Below are 17,641 nucleotides of genomic sequence, written 5' to 3'. Positions count from 1 at the left end.
TACATGCCACAGAGTGAACTACTTTGCCATCAGGGTCTGATTTCTAATAATGTGACAAGAATGAAACAATTGCCAAGACACTGAAGCTGTCATCGCACTGGTGAGTTTCTCCAGTTCTTAGTGGGATATGAACTAAAAAAGAACAAATATTAATCTCCCTGAAAGCACCAGCGCTTCAGGGTTGCTGGTTATGTGACCTACTATGAAGCATGCTGACTGTGTTAATGCTTTTCCCTGCACTATAGATCTGTTTTTAGCAGTCATTTTGGACCTTTCAAGGTAATCCGACATATTTCTCTTTTTTCTCTCTCCTCCGGCGAGGATGTCCTTCAAAATTCACATGTTCATCTATATTCTTTTTCTTCTTTCTAGACTACTATCAGGCTGTTTTTTTTACCAATCCTACTGTTTTACACCAAGAGTTCCCATTTCCAAATGTCATTGGAAATTGACAAATCATTCTCTTTAAATTATGCTTGCTGCCTCAATCAATGCCCCTCTCATTGATCACCATATCTGTATCAGTTTATTGAATTGTAGGTCGTTACATTCGAAAACCTCTTTGATTCGTGACTTTATCATCTCTCATTCATTAGATATTTTCTGCCTCGCTGAAACCTGGATCAGGAATTGTAAGGAGTCTTATTTGAGTGCTTCCCTGATGGGTATGATGATCTCTCTCTCTGGCTAGGCCATCCATATTGGGAAGGGGCTTAGCAATCTTTTACTCTAATAAACTTAAAGTTATAGAGCTCTCTCATTTATTCTCGTAACCAGAAGCTCTAGCCTTACGAATCTGTGCCCCCTAACCCCTTTGTCCTCCTTCTGTTGTACTGTCCCCCTTCCCTTACCCAAGTGCAATGGGATTCTTATCAGGCAGTCATTGATGCCTCTGCTCATTTTCTCAATATCCTCATCTTAGGTGATTTTAATATCCAGGTAGATACTCCTGAGTCCCCCCCCCCCCCCTAAAAACTTCCTATCATTTCAAACTGATCAGTCTTTCCCAGTGGGTCTCTTTCCTAACTCATTAGGCTGGTCACACTTTAGACTTGGTTCTTTCCCCTAAGGAACCCCTTTTCTTTCTGTCACACTTTTTTCCCCACTCGGATCCCTTGGTCAGATCATTTAACTGTTTTGTCCATTAATTCTCCTACTCCAGCTATTTCTTCCACTTAGAAATGGTCTAGGCAGCTTTCTCAAATTTATCCATATAAACTAGTCCCATCTGTTTTTAATTTTCCTTCTGATTTTGATGACCTGTCATTGTACAAGCAGACAGACTACTTACATTCTGACCTGTCTAATAACTCTTCACCGACTTGCCCCTCTGAAACCTATCTGTCTTTCTTGTCAGACAAAACCTTGATACCATAAAGGACTATTGAGACAACAGCTTCATACAGCTGAGCATATCTGGAGAAAATCAAAAACACAGAATAATTTAGCTTCTTATAAGCAAAAACTTAAGGATTACGACTTCTATTTAAGGGCAGCTAAAAGGCAGTATTCTAGCACGCGAATAAAAAAGGCTCCTAATTTAACTAAAGAACTCTGTTCCATTTTTCATTCTCTGACATTCCTCCTTCCACATCTCTCGATAATATGATACCCTCTGCAGAAGTTCTTGCCCAATTCTTTACTAAATAAATTAGTGATCTTCTCAGTGTCTTCCTCGTAGTTGTTTCTGATCCTAATTGTCTGTTCTTGACCTAGATACTTCGTCTTATCTGGCTCCCTTCTTCACAAAAACAAAAATAAGAGAAAAATAGAAAAACAGATCATTAAGTAACAACATTTTTGAAGTGCAGGCAGTATTATTAGGATGTATTAATGTTCATTGTCTTTGGTTTTGTAGTTCATCCCTTCTTCACTCAACATTTTTTATGAGTTATAGTTCTTCCTGGTCATCCTTTCATCTTCAGACATTGCATTCTGTTTCAGAAACGCTCACCTCAATGAGGAATTCTGACCATTTGACCCTTTCTCTTCCCAGTGGTTAAAGATCTCAACTAGGGCTTTTTACCTAAGCAGTTATTGATGCTACTGCTTTCGACTCCTAACCATGACTCTCTTACTCAACACCCTCACTTATCAGCCCTACCACTGCAATTTCCCCACCCCTAGCTGTCTGTTTGTCTGTCCAATTTAGATTGTAAGCTCTGTTGAGCAGGGACTGTCTTTTCATGTTAATTTGTACAGCGCTGCGTAAGTCTAGTAGCGCTATAGAAATGTTTAATAGTAGTAGTAGTAGAATCTTATCGTCTGCAGTCCTTTGTCCTATCCTAAAGAAAACTTCTCTTGATCCTCAAATTTGCTATGCTCATATTAGCCCTCTCCTCAAGTTACTTCGTTGGCTTTATCCATTTCTGCATACAATTCAAACTTCTCTTCTTGACTCACAAGTGCATTCACTCTGCAGCTCCTCAGTACCTCTCCACGCTTATCTCTCCGTACATTCCTTCCCGGGAACACTGTTCATCGGGTAAATCTCTCTTATCTATACCCTTCTCCTCCACTGTGAACTCCGGACTCCGTTCCTTTTATCTTGCTGCACCATACGCCTGGAATAGACTTCCTGAATCAATGCGTCAAGCTCGAGCTCTGGCCGTCTTCAAATCTAGCCTAAAAGCCCACCTTTTTGAGGCTGCTTTTTAGTGCGTATTCTCTTGTTCAGTACTAATGTCTGTTTTATAATTTCCACCTTAAGTAATTTCATTATCCCTTATTTGTCCTGTTTGTTTGTCTTGATTAGATCGTAAGCTCTGTTGAGCAGGGACTGTCTCTTACATGTTCAATGTACAGGGCTGCATGTGTGTAGTAGTGCTACAGAAATTAGTAGTAGTGTACCAACTCCACAGCCTTGCTAAATATATATACAGACTTTGACAATTGCCAGTTCAGTAGCAACAGGTCTTCTCCTAGTGCCTAGAAAAGCAATCAGGAAAAATAGGTGATGTATTCTAATTTGCTAGAATAGCTCTCCTTTCTAGGAGTGATTTTTGGACTAGTACCCCTGATAAACACCATGACAAATCAGAAGACTGTAATCCAAAAATAATCCTTGTAGGGATGGACAGAATAACATCCTATTTTGTCTTCCAGGGGGTCAGAACAGTAAATCTCCATACTTGCACTGGTCTTTTAATTTAATTTCTTGAGTGAGAAGTGATCCTTTATTTCAGGACGCGCCTTCACAGCACATGGGATCTGCAGTTCAGGAGTCACTTTTAAAGAGACTGTTCAGATACAAACATGAACAAATGGAAGATTTATTCCAATTGTGATTGTGGATGCTCTTTGCAAGTTACCTCTTTGTATTTGGTTGTTTCTCTAGATCACCTGAGGAAGCCACAGTCTCCTCCAGCAGGGATTCAAGATCAGTGCACAGGCCATGATACAGGATCTTCAGTAACTAAATCTCCAGTTGGTGCAACTCCGACATTAATATCAAAATTATCTGTCAATGCACCAGAGTTTTACCCATCTGGATACTCTACTGCCTCTACAGTTGAGTATGAAGCATTGCAGCTTTTTGATTGGCTTGAGTCTCTTTAATTTTGACATTTGTTTTTGTTGTTTAATGTTTGTTTCTTTTACTTACAAACTGCTTGCAATACTTTTCAGTATAATAGGGAAGAAGATGATATTTGGAGCTTTCATGTCCTGAGGCATTGGTTTAGGAAATTGCAGTCAATGTGAGTCATAAGACCTCTGTAAACAGCAGGTGTATCCTAAATCATAATACCTCTCTAAGCAGGATATGCATCCTATTAACTTTTGGTTATGGTGCTGCTCTGACATGATTTAGTGATGTTTTATATACCAAAGAAATAGAAAGTATAGTGGGGTAATTTATGTATTACTATTGTGTAAAGCTGTTATATACAGCATTTTGCTTCAATAATTTTTTTTTGTTTTTTTTTTGTTACATTTGTACCCCGTTCTTTCCCACTCATGGCAGGCTCAGTGCGGCTTGCATGGGGCAATGGAGGGTTAAGTGACTTGCCCAGAGTCACAAGGAGCTGCCTGTACCTGAAGTGGGAATCAAACTCAGTTCCCCAGGACCAAAGTCCACCACCCTAACCACTAGGCCACTCCTCCACTCAATTAATTAAAATAGATTAAGAACTTTGCTTTCTTTTCATGTAAATATTTATACATCAGTTGTACATTTTGATCTCTTAATACTGTATTTAATTACAATCAGCACTGCATGCTAACTTTAGAACTTGCTGAATATTGTATGTTACTGGTGTCTCACTTTGTTCGAATTTAAGTGTATGACTTTGAATGTCTGTGGCCTCAGTACCTCTGCTAAGCGTCAATTGATGTTTAAGGAAATGCTCTGCTTACGCGCGGATGTAGCCTTCATCCAGGAAACACATCTGCAGCCACAGCATGAGCGTTTGGTGGTGCATAAGTACAATCCAGGCTAGATATTTGCTGCTTTACAAATTATTGGCTTATATACCTCAACCTTTGGAATTGCACTGCAGTACTTGTCAGGGGTGTGTGGTTTCACAACTACTTTTTGCTATATCCATTCAGCCCTTGGCCCAGATGATAAGAATGGATTGGGATATTAGGGGAATGGTTAGTGGCCCGTGTGAGCATAAGATTATGCTCTTTGCAGATGATCTCCTGACTTTAACATCACCTGAGGTGTCCCTTAGACGAGTCAGGAAGGTCCTCACATAGTATGGACACATGTTTGGCTTTAAGGTCAACATGACTAAATCAGAAATTTTGAATCTTACTATACCAGACCCAATAGTGGATCATTTGAAAGGCAGTTTTTCCTTTCCCTGGGCATATGTCTATCAGATATTTAGGGGTTAACATTACTGCTACTTTAGAGAAATTATATTCCGCTAATTTTCCACCTAAGATTTGTGAATTGTTTGAGGACCTGGATAGCTGGGAGGGTATTAATGAGATCCTGCAGGGTCGTATTCAGGCAATAAAGATGATGATTCTGCCAAAACTCCTGTATCTGTTTTTAGCTGTTCCTATCCTGATTCCTTGGTGGTTTTTTTGATCGACTTAACCACAAGGTATTTGCATATATTTGGCGAAAGCGTCCACCATGGCTGAGGAGACATATGCTTTTTCAGCCAACTTCTGTGTGGGGAAATGGGAGTTCCTCATATGCTGCTATGTTATTTGGCGGCTCAATTATGGATCCTAGCATATTGGATCCTGGGTTCCTCAAAAAAGTGGCTCCATTGAGAGCGGGCTTGGGTGGGGTCCCTTCTGCTCTGGGCTATGTTGTGGTTACCAAAGATGGATCTTTTAGCAATAACTCTGAGGGTACCGATTGGGATCAGTCACCACGTGGTATGTGATTCAGAAGAAGTTCTTTTCAGATTGTTGGTATCCTCTCCAGACAACTGTGCAGTATGCTCCCCGCTTTTTTCCAGGTGCAAAAGACCCGGTGTATAAAAGATGGGCCTCCAATGGTTTGCATACTCTTGAGCAATTTTGGGAGGAGGGGGAATTTATATCCTTTGAGGATCTCTGGGAGGAATATGGGTTAGAGGGGAGGGAGATATTTCATTATAGACAGGTACAGGATTTTTTTTGCACAGCCTGGAAGAGAAAGAAAGAAAGTGGACCTTGGGGGGGGGGGAGGGGGGCTGAAGTTGAATTCCAGACCATGAATAAATTGGGAAGGATTGTCTGATCAAACTGGCCGTTGCACTGAGAATCCTGTTCTAAACAGTAATGAGATGTGAGTGTGTAGACCAATGACCACATTGCAACCTCGCAGATCTCTATGGAGGTTGATCTCAGGTGGGCTACTGACACAGCCATTGTGAGCCATGACATGTCCCTCCAGGTCAGTTCTCCCTCGGCATAAGTAAAGGAGAAAGGCAGCACACGTTAATTAGGTATTCAGCAGTTGTGAAAAGAGAATGTATTTTGCCCTGCTTGCAGCTTACGTAAGAGAAAGGAAGAGAATTTTTATAAGGAAAGTGGGATTCTAAGTAGTACCCTAGTTTTATAAATACCTGCTTGTTTAATTAGCATGTAAAACTGTGAAACTGTACACCTAAGCTGAGTAGAATTCCTGTTTGTCTAAAGAGTGTGGATAAAGCTGAGTAGTTCTAAGTATACACTGAGAATGGAAAGCTTGCCTGTTTTTGTGTTACTCATGAAGTGACTGTACAGATGGGGAAAACACCTATATGCTACGTGGATAAGAGGATCCTCAAACCTACCTTGTTTGTTTTGTGTGTGTTCAATTATGATAAATAAAGACTTTGAGTTTTAAAGTGACTGTGGTCTACCAGTGCTATATAAAAGATTCTTGGAGGAAGAAGTTCAACAGACTGAACCCATAATAGCTGTCCTTAGCTACAACTGCCCCCTCAGACACACAACTTGGCCACAACTATCACCTCCTCCCCCACTCCCCCCACGGTCATGACCACCACTCCCCCTCACATCCCCGGTGATTAAAATTCAAACTTTCCCTGTAGACATAAATAATACACACTATACCACTTAGACATATGCACTTCACATATTTCAGTCAGAAGTTGCAACCAGTTCCCAGCATTCCTATGAACCCATGCTGTGCCTACTACCCTCCTGAGGTAGTTTTCTCCTGGCTCACACAGACATGCCCGAGTCTATGAATGAAGAAAAGGAGAAATTCACCTTTTTGTCATACTGTAGGTGTGCACTTTTGAACTTGTTTTCATTTCCTTTGTTCTTCTGGCTGAACAGAGGCAAAAGTGTGCGCTACCTTGGACAGGATGCTCCACCTTCAGATTTCATTTAATTTATTCGGTTTTTATATACTGCATTATCCAAAACATGTTTGGTTCAATGCGGCTTACATCATAACTAGCGTAACAATTTAACAATAAATAGTATAGGTGAACTGTGATAGTACCTGTGTAATTAAACAGTTAAATTATTTTAATTTTTTCATTTAATATTACAAAATGCTATTACATTACTTTAAAATATTGGAGGCAATTTCAAACTGTCTGAAGTTGAATAAAGACGGTCTGTAACTCTTATTTGTCCTCCTTGCACCAATTTTCAAAACAAAACTATAATACACTTTCACTTTGAAAATTGACATGTATGAAAGTTACATGCGGTCACTTGCACATCTTTTTTTTTTCTGGGTAGAATTATGTTTTGCATTTTAAAATCTGTTATATGCATTTCTTCCAGAAACATGGTAATAGAGAAGCAAAAAGTTGTGGTGCTCAGTTGTGGCATGTTGTGTTTGAGATAATCTGATCTGTTCCAGTCGTGACAGGGTTTATAGAACACTACCCTTCACCCTTAAGAAAGATTCCTCTAGAAGAGGAAGTGACGTCACAGACTGGGATGGCTGCTTGAACGCAGAGCTCCGTCGGACCTTTAATGAATGCGAGCAAAACCCATTGAATTCAGCAGCACCTTGAGGCGTGGATTGTGGGGGAGCGGTCCCTATGCCGCTGAAGAAGGGGCTGGAACGATTCCGTTTCGCGCTGAAGTATAGCAGGAAAGCGCCAGTGGTTGTGGCGGGGCCAGAGCGGAGCGAGGCAAAGATGGCGACTGCCCCAGCGGCAGTTGAGGAGGAGCAGGTCGCTGCAGGCTCAGAGGAAGCCAGCGAGATTACTAAGGCGAATGTAGTGGGCTGGTTCCAGGACCTGAAGGCCAATCTGGCGGGGATCCGAAAGGATGTACGGACCGCCCTGAGAGAAATCAGGGCTGAACTCTGCAATCTGGGTACACATGTCGGAGGTGTGGAGGAGGGGATGGTGAGTCTTCAGCAGGACATGGGGAAACTCCATAAAGTAGTGGATACCGATGCGGTGGAATTGCAACAACTTAAGGAGCAGGTGGAAGACCTGGAGAATAGGTCACGCCGAAATAATTTGAGATTTAAAGGCATCCCAGACTTGGACATATTTAGCAACTGTGAAGCAGTGATTTGGGAGTTAGGTGGATACATATTGAATCCAGAGGACGGTGGGCAACTACCGGACCTCCGCATCCAAAGAGCGCATAGAGTGGCTGGCCCGCAGCGAGAATCCAACCCGAAAGACATTGTAGTGTGCTTTGCGGATTTTCCCATGAAGGAGAAGATCCTGACTAAAGCGAGGCAGCAAAAAGAGATTCTTTGGAGAAACTATAAGGTTGGAGTGTTTCAAGATCTGGCATGGACTACTTTACAGAAGCATCACTCCTTCCAAGAAGTCACGATATTCATGCGGTCAAAGGGGATTCGCTATAGGTGGCTTTTTCCATTTGCATTGTGGCTAACAGTGGATGGGAAGTCTCGCAGAGTGAAGACCCCAGATGAAGCATAGTCTACCTTACGGTCTTTGGGGTGTAGTGGTGTTCCAGGTCAACAGGAGTTACTGGAGACAGCCAAGGAACCCAGAGCGGATTCAGCGTGGCAGACAGTGGTGAATCAGGGAAAGAAATCTGACAAGCAGGCTTCCTGAAGGAAAGCAGAACAGTGCATGACTGACTGATTCATTGAGGACTTTTTGAAGATAAGCAACCAATTTTGGGGATGCTATATGTAGGGAGATGGAGGGGAGGGAGGAAATGGCACCCTGATGAGAGTGGGGATTATATGAGTTTGTGGGATGACTGAGAGGGGTGAGCTGAGAGAATGTGATTGGAGGGGTGTTGGGAATGCAATTATGTGGATCTGGGGTTGGTGGGGTAGAGGGAGATTTAGTAGGAGTGCAAAGGCTGAATGAGAGTAGCAGATGTGGGGGAGTGCAGTGTGAGGGGAGGGTTAGGGGTTAGCTTTTTAGAGGTCTAAGCCCCGGGTACATGCGTTTGTTCCTCGTGGGATGGCTGATCTGGGACAGAGATCGGCAAAGGGGAGGGGGAGGGACAGGGAGGATGGGGAAGAGGTGGGGATATGTTGAAACAGAGGGGATTGGGTTTGGAGCAGGGGAGGGGATGGCTGTGGGGAGGGGAAGGAGGCATGGGGAGGTGGGGCAGGGGGACGGTAGGGAAGAGTCCTTATTGGTGGGTACATGGAATGTAAACGGGCTCAATAATCTAGGGAAGTGCAGTAGAGTATTTAAGGAGTTGAGTAGGTTAAAGTGGGATGTGATGTTCTTGCAGGAAACACATTTAAGACCAAGAGATACTCATATGTTGTGTCGTAGGCCTTTTCAGGAAGTAGTGGTTCATTAGAGGAAAGGGTCAAAGAGGATGGGGGAGTGGCCATTTTGATATGACAGACTTGTGGGTTTGCAATTCAAAAGGTGTTTCAGGATACTAGTGGGAGGTGTGTGGCCCTTGGAGGGTGGTTGCAGGGGAAGGAGCGGACACTGATCAATATTTATGCTCCGAACGTGGGGCAGAAGAAATTCTATCGCACAGTAAAGGAAAGGCTTTTGGAATTTGTTGGAGGGCAGGTGGTGGGAGGGGTGGATTTTAATATTGCCCCCGATGCAAGATTGGACCATTCGGCAGCAGGGGGCAGCAGAGTGGTCCTGGGTGGAAGGCAATGCTGCAATTTATGAAGGGGCTGGAAGTGGTGGATTGTTGGAGGTTGTTACATAGGGTGCAGTGGAACTATACATTTTACTCACATGCAGCGCAGACCTATTCCCGCAGATGGGTTTTGGGTGCACCGCAATGGATAGCATATGGTGGAGGCGGCTGAGATAGAGACCATTTGTGTTGCGGATCATGCACCAATGTGAATTAAATTAACGGGGCTGGGTCAATACAGGCGACAGGGAGTCTGGAGACTTAATGAGTTCCTGCTGGGAGTTGAGAACGTGCAGGGAGATATTAAGCTTAATATTCAACAATTCTTTTGCTTTAATGATAATGGGGAAGTAACTGATGGGGTGCTCTGGGATGCGTTGAAGGTAGTGGTGAGGGGGCAATACTCACTGACTTTGCATTTGAGGTTAGTGAGCTTAGAAAAGTTGCATAAAAGACACCCTACGCCTCAGATATGGGAAGACCTTAAGCAAGTGAGAGGGGAAATAGCACAATTGCAGATGGCGGATGTGGATTTTATGAGAATTAAATTAAAACAGCAGTGTTTTGAGTTTGCCAATAAATCCAGTGCAATTTTGGCCCGTTATTTATGGGCGAGGAGAGGGGCGCTCCCTTATCCGAAAGATGATAGGGGAGGATGGCACTATACTGATTTAGGTATTGGAAAATGTTTTGTGAAATATTATCAAGATTTATATAGTGCTTCTGCGGGTACATTGGGTGCAGATATAGCTTGCTATTTGGACCGGGTTCCATTACACCGATTGGATGAGTCTGAAAGATCGCAACTTGGGGAACCTATTAGAATAGGGGAGGTACAGGGAGTGATAAAACGGCTCCCTAATGGAAAGGCACCGGGATTAGATGGGTACACGGCAAGGTTTTATAAGTGCTTTGTGGAAGAGCTTGGAGATCTTTTGGTGCCAGTGGGTAATGAAGTTTTGGAGGGTAACGGGCTCCCAGCATCCATGTCTGTGGCGGGGGTAACAGTCCTGCCTAAGCCAGGGAAAGACCCCACTGTTTGTGGTTCATATAGGCCTATTTCACTCATGAATGTGGATGCAAAGATAGTGGCCAAGATCCTGGCTAACAGGTTGGCAAGGGTACTGCCGAAATTGATTCATGTAGATCAATCTGGGTTTATCCCCAAGCGACAAGTCGGTGATAACATAAGGCGCACTCTCCATTTAATACGGGAGGCAGAGAAATCCCAGTCTAGCACAGCTATGTTGGCTATAGACGCAGAAAAGGCCTTTGATAGGGTCAGTTGGGGGTTCTTCCGAGAAGTCCTGAATTGGATGGGCTGTGGAGAGAATTTTGGTGCTTGGCTGGAGGCCCTCTATGCAGCTCAAAGGCATGCATTAATATTAATGGGGGATATACATCTTTTTTTCCCCATTAGTAGAGGGACTAGACAGGGATGTCCTTTGTCGCCTCTCCTGTTCGCTTTGTACATAGAGCCTTTGGCGGAAATGATACGTCAGCACCCAGATATTCGGGGTATTAGGGTTGGGGCGATGGAACATCGTATTGCTTTGTTTGCTGATGATGTGCTACTATGCTACCTACGGTAGCTAACTCCTTAGGGAGTTTGAAAGATATGCTGGTTTAAAGGTTAATATGGATAAAAGTGAACTGTTAGGAATTTCTTTAACCCACATGGAGGAGAGTAGATTGAGAGCACTGTATGCTTTCAAATGGACAAAGCATCATATTCGGTATTTGGGGATTCAGATTCCCAAGGATCTGAGAAGGGTGTATAATATCAATTATGGGAAGATCATAGACCAAATTCGGGTGGAACTATCCCGATGGAAAGGATTGTGGCTTTCTTGGTGGGGGCACATGGCAATAGTGAAGATGAATGTGCTGCCTAGGTTGTTATTTTTGTTTCAGGCACTGCCAGTGGCAGTTCCAAGATGGACACTTAAACAACTGCAGGGTTTTTTGTCACAGTTTTTATTTGGGAGGGCAGACATCCCCGTTTGGCAAGATGTGTGTTGTGGGGGACTTCTGAGAGGGGGGGGGGGGCAGGGCGGTGCCCAATATTGAGTGGTATTATTATGCTGCTCAACTGTGGATGATTCTGGATTGGGAGAGGAGGAAAATAAAGCCAGCTAGCCAGGTAGAGCTCTCGTATGGCCCTCATAGACCATTGAGTTCTTATTTGTGGACTACTGAAGACACGGGAGTGATTTTAGCTGGGATACAAAATCTGTTCATGAGACATCTGGTGGTATTGTGCGGAGGAAATGGGGACAGACGGATAGGGTATCTACACTTGCGCCTTTGCGATGGGAACCAAAATTTTGGACGGGGAAAGAAAACACTATATTTGTGCGGTGGGAACAGGTGGGTATATTGAGTTTCTGAGCTGTGCTGCAGGGGGGTAGAGTGGAGAGTTTTGAGACGCTGCGCTCCAGGTATGGCCTGCCTTGTGGGGGGGGGGATATGTTTCTTATTTGCAGATACAACATTTTGTGGGGACATTAGGTTGGAGGGGAGAGAGCCCTCAAGAGATGGAAACCTGTGACTTTTATTGAGGAGGGTGCCCAGATCTATATCACTGATATATAAATTTTTTCGGGGATGGGGTCCAAGACCATTTAGGTTTCAGGGGGCTTGGGAAGCAGATTTAAATTGCAGTTTTTCCGATCAGGAGTGTGAATCTCTTTGTGGGGAGGTTCAGAAAGCTTTGGTGTGTGTTTTGGTGCAGGAAAATGCATATAAAGTTCTCACAAGATGGTATTACACACCGGAGAGGCTGCAGCGGATGTACCCGGGTACTTCGGGTCTAAGCTGGAAGTGTAACTCTGAATTGGGAGCATTTTTACATATATGGTGGACATGCCCAAGGGTGGTGCCCTTTTGGCAGGCTGTTATGAAGGCGTTGATAAAGTTGATTGGATCATCTTTGGTGTGCAGTCCTTTGGTGTGCCTCTTGGGCTTACATAATGAGAGGGATTCTTGGGAGGAGTGTAAATGGCTGTGCTGGGAGTTGGCAGCAGCTAAGTGCCTCATAGCACAGCATTGGAAGAGGGCGGACTCCCCAACATTGGTGATTGGAAGTGCAAATTGGGTCAGTTAATACAAATGAAGCGCCTAACGGCATACCGCAGGGAGGGGGTACTGCGTCATAAAGGCAGATGGGCTCGATTACAACAGCGATTGACATGCATTTAGGATGGTGGAGTATTATAGGAGGTGGGTGGATTTGGGGGGAGGGGGAGAGAGAGCGTGTCCCAAAGAATCGGGGCATTCTCAAGTTGAGCAGGGGTTGGATGTGGTTGGTGGGGCGGGAAAGGTGATGGTGTATACTGTGGGCGCATGGTCTGTCTGGGGAACGGATACTGTTTATGGGACTATTTTGATAACGTGTTGTGGAGAAGTGCATATAGTTAAGCTAGTTCAAGATGTTATAGTCCAGCAAATGATGGCCCCTGCGTGGGCAAATGTGAGCAGGATGTGCTCTTTGCGAAAATGACTGTTACAGAATTATTACAATAAAAAAATTTAAAGTGGAAAAAAAAAAGAAAGATTCCTCTACAGCTAACCAGGGCCACCCTAAGAGCACAGGTCCAGCCATGGGAGGAAGTGGGAGGGGTGGAGTTAAGACCGTGGTGTTTAAAAGGAAAGGTCCAGGCCAGAGGTTAGAGAGAGCCCAGAGGAGAGGTCCATCGCATGTCTTCACTGAAAACATTCCAGTGCTGTGATTGGGCTGAGGAAAGCCCTTACTGCTAACTGTTTGAACTTTTCAAGTTTGCTAGAGGTCTGGCCGTAGCCAGACCTGACAAGTAAAATATAATTCAAAGACTGTGTTTAGGGCGTGGCAACCCTGCAGCTGAGGACTGTGTTTGAGACTACTGCCAGATTCGGCTTACTGCTGTTTACCAAACCCACCGGGGTTTTCCCATTCTATGCCTTGGGCTCTGTGAAGAAACAGGCCTGGCAATTTCTGTTCTTGTAAATAAATACTTATTTTTGCATTCTACCTTTTTGTCCAGCTGTATTATTTCCTCCACCCATGCCCAACCCCCTGCGCAGGGTCTCACACCAATCAACTAACTTATATCCTGCTAAATCCCAGTACTTTGGTCCGGAGCGAATTACAAAAAGAATAGAAGGAAGAAGAATACATTAGCATCAATTTAAATAGGTTCCGTCAGAGAAAAAATTATACAATTATTGTGTCAGATATTTCTCAAAGAGAAAAGTCTTCAAGAAGCGCTGGCACAAACTATAAGATGACCAATTTTATTTGAATTGGTAGTGCATGGAGGTAACAACATAATATACAACTTTCATAGTTTCTTATTACTTTAACAGCAGTGTGTATTAAAGAAAACAACATTCCGCAACCATTGACTTGGCGTCCTCAAAATTTTGTTCATTATCTTTTCTCCCACCCCCAATGCTCAATTATATTCCAAACGTTTATAAATCACCAGCTTCATTATAGACAAGTATATCTCCTTTCTAGAAGCTTGCCCATATACTAACCGATTCCCAAGAAATGCCTATCTTACCAGTCCCTTCCCCTACTAACTCTATACCATGAGACAAGTGCATCCGCCAGTACGGGGAAAGATTCTATCAGCCAATCTTCGCACCAAATACAGTAGGCACCAAAAACACAGTGAAACCTCCATACCCTCCCCTTGCCCACTACCCAGTTCCAATAAACAATTGTCCCCCGCCCTGCAACTAGGCACCCCTCCCCACCACCTCCTGAGCCCTAACCCAATTACCTTCCCCCCATCCTACCCTTCTCTCCCCCTTTCCCGAAAGCACTGCTTTTGGAGTTGTGGTAACTATATACCCCACGGAAGCCTATTCAATATTTGGCTGCGTGCCCAAGGAAAGATTGTACTTAAATATGCCCCCCATACTGTTAAGAACCTTCGCTGCCTCCCCGGCGTTTCACCTACTCCTCTAGATTCTCCGAGGACAAGCAGGCTGCTTGTTCTCACGACTGGGTGACGTCCGCGGCAGCCCCCACCAACCGGAAAAAAGCTTCGCGGGACGGTCGGCACGCAGGGCACGCCCACCGCGCATGCGCGGCCGTCTTCCCGCCCGTGCGCGACCGCTCCCGCCAGTTCCTTTTTTTCCGCGACTGGAGAGAGTTGTGCTTTGCCGCTCTCTCTGTTTCAGCCGCCGGAATTTTCGATCGCGTTTACGCGGATCGTCGCTTTGCTTCTGTTTTCGGTTACCGTACGGTTTCCTTTTTTCGATTAAAAAAAAAAAAAAAAAAATCTGCGCGTGTGGAGCACGCGCTCCCCTTTCCCTCGCTTCCAGCGGGGACGCCACGTTGCGGCCTAGTGGTCGCTCGGTCGTTTCTTTTTTCGAGGTGTGATTTCAGCCACCATTGACGACTTTGACTTCGCCGACGCGATTTTTCCGTCGATGTCCTCGAAGGTCCCGAGTGGATTTAAAAAGTGTGGTCGCTGCGGCCGGCCGATCTCGCAGACCGACACCCACGCTTGGTGCCTCCAGTGCCTCGGGCCGGAGCATAATATCAAGTCGTGTTCTTTGTGTCTCGGTCTCCGGAAACGGACTCAGGTTGCGAGGCAAGTTCTGCGGGACCGTCTTTTTGGAACTTGCGCCGGCCCCTCGACGTCGACCTCGACGGCATCGGTATCGACGGCCGGTCCTTCGGTACCGGTATCGATGCCCGAGACATCGGCACCGATGGCAGCGACCCCAGGAGAACAGGTCCCGTCGGCCCGCCGGTCCGCCGGTGAGAGTGGGGGTGAGAGGCCGCGTGGGCAATCGGCCCCGGTCACTCCCTCAGCTCGTGGGCCACGGGACCGAACCCTGTCTGACCCGGTACCTCGAGACCGAGGGGGATCGACCTCCTCCTCCTCCATGCCCTCCGGCGCCGGTGACGGGCATCGGAAAAAAGATAAGAAGCGTCGTCACCGGTCGCCCTCGGTGCAGCCCGATGTCGGAGAGGAGGCGACGCCGAAGCGTCACCGCAGAGAGGAGCGGTCTCCGTCGGTTGTGGAGGTACCGACGCGTCGGGGTTCCGGCACCTCGGTGCCGTCTCCTGGCTCCCAGCAGCTTCCGGCACCGACACCCCTACCGGCCCCACCGCCTTTCCCGGCAGCGGGCCTTGACGAGTGCCTCAGAGCCATCCTTCCGGGGATCCTGGAAGGGCTGATGCGCCAGGCTGTGCCGGCGCCGGGGGTGCTTGCGCCCTCGGCGCCGATGACTGTGGCGCCGGCGAGCTCTAGCCCGGCGCCGGGGCCGTCGACACCGCCGCCGCTTGCGGTGCCGGTCTCGACCGCCACGCAGGTGGAGTCCCCGTCGACGTCGATGGAGGGAGCTCCGTCCCCGCCGACGCGGGAGCCCACCGCTCGACGACACCGAGACCCTGGTGCCTCGACGTCGAGCCGGGCCCGGTTCAGGACTCAGCTACATGAGCTCATGTCCGATACCGAGGATGAGGACTCGTGGGGGGAAGAGGAGGACCCTAGATATTTCTCCTCAGAGGAGTCTACGGGCCTTCCCTCGGATCCCACGCCTTCACCGGAGAGGAAGCTCTCACCTCCTGAGAGTCTCTCCTTTGCCTCCTTTGTGCGGGATATGTCTATCAGCATTCCCTTTCCCGTGGTCTCTGTGGAAGAGCCGAGGGCCGAGATGCTCGAAGTCCTCGACTATCCATCACCACCTAGAGAGTCCTCCACGGTACCGCTGCACAATGTCCTCAAGGAGACACTGCTTCGGAACTGGGTGCGACCATTAACTAACCCCACCATTCCCAAGAAAGCAGAGTCCCAGTACAGGATCCACTCTGACCCAGAGTTAATGCGGCCCCAATTGCCCCATGACTCTGCGGTCGTGGATTCTGCTCTCAAGAGGGCACGGAGTTCGAGGGATACCGCCTCGGCGCCCCCGGGGCGGGAGTCTCGCACTCTGGACTCGTTTGGGAGGAAGGCCTACCAATCCTTCATGCTCGTGACCCGCATCCAATCATACCTGCTCTATATGAGCATCCACATGCGGACCTATGTGCAACAACTGGCGGACCTGGTCGATAAGCTCCCGCCGGAGCAGTCCAGGCCTTATCAGGAGGTGGTCAGGCAGCTGAAGGCGTGCAGAAAGTTCCTGTCCAGGGGTATTTATGACACCTGTGACGTGGCATCTCGTGCTGCGGCCCAAGGTATAGTGATGCGCAGGCTCTCATGGCTGCGTGCCTCTGACCTGGACAACCGCACCCAGCAGAGACTGGCCGACGTCCCTTGCCGGGGGGATAACATTTTTGGTGAGAAGGTCGAGCAGATGGTGGACCAACTGCATCAGCGGGAAACCGCTCTCGACAAGCTCTCCCACCGGGCGCCTTCAGCATCCACCTCCACAGGTGGACGTTTTTCCCGGGCCCGGCAGGCTGCACCTTACTCTTTTGCGAAGCGTAGGTACAACCAGCCGGCCCGAAGGCCTCGCCAGGCACAGGGACAGCCCCAGCGCGCTCGTTCTCGTCAACAGCGTGCGCCTAAGCAGCCCCCTGCGCCTCCACAGCAAAAGCCGGGGACGGGCTTTTGACTGGATCCACGGGAACATAGCCGCCCTACAAGTGTCCGTACCGGACGATCTGCCGGTCGGAGGGAGGTTAAAATTTTTTCACCAAAGGTGGCCTCTCATAACCTCCGACCAGTGGGTTCTCCAAATAGTGCGGTGCGGATACGCCCTGAATTTGGCCTCCCTGCCTCCAAATTGTCCTCCGGGAGCTCAGTCTTTCAGCTCCCATCACAAGCAGGTACTTGCAGAGGAACTCTCCGCCCTTCTCAGCGCCAATGCGGTCGAGCCCGTACCACCCGGGCAGGAAGGGCAGGGATTCTATTCCAGGTACTTCCTTGTGGAAAAGAAAACAGGGGGGATGCGTCCCATCCTAGACCTGAGAGGCCTGAACAAATTCCTGGTCAAAGAAAAGTTCAGGATGCTTTCCTTGGGCACCCTTCTGCCAATGATTCAGAAAAACGATTGGCTATGTTCCCTGGATTTAAAGGACGCATATACTCACATACCGATACTGCCAGCTCACAGACAGTATCTCCGATTCCGCCTGGGCGCACGGCACTTTCAGTATTGTGTGCTGCCCTTTGGGCTCGCCTCTGCCCCACGAGTGTTTACCAAGTGCCTCGTGGTGGTA

At 46.9% G+C, this 17,641-nt stretch overlaps 1 protein-coding gene across 2 annotated transcripts in view; it reads left to right on the top strand.

Moving 5' to 3' along the window:
• PAIP1 (poly(A) binding protein interacting protein 1) overlaps nucleotides 1-17,641 on the top strand; it is a 185,932-nt gene that overhangs the window by 10,337 nt on the left and 157,954 nt on the right. For both annotated transcript variants that reach the window (XM_030193105.1, XM_030193104.1), the window contains exon 2: nucleotides 3,338-3,510. In XM_030193105.1, coding sequence (XP_030048965.1) covers nucleotides 3,338-3,510 — 173 coding nt within the window. The remainder of the gene's footprint in view (nucleotides 1-3,337; nucleotides 3,511-17,641) is intronic.

Source organism: Microcaecilia unicolor, chromosome 2 (genome assembly GCF_901765095.1).
Source record: "Microcaecilia unicolor chromosome 2, aMicUni1.1, whole genome shotgun sequence".
In the NCBI taxonomy this organism is placed as follows: Eukaryota; Metazoa; Chordata; class Amphibia; order Gymnophiona; family Siphonopidae; genus Microcaecilia; species Microcaecilia unicolor.
This window is presented reverse-complemented; position numbering and strand designations above follow the sequence as displayed.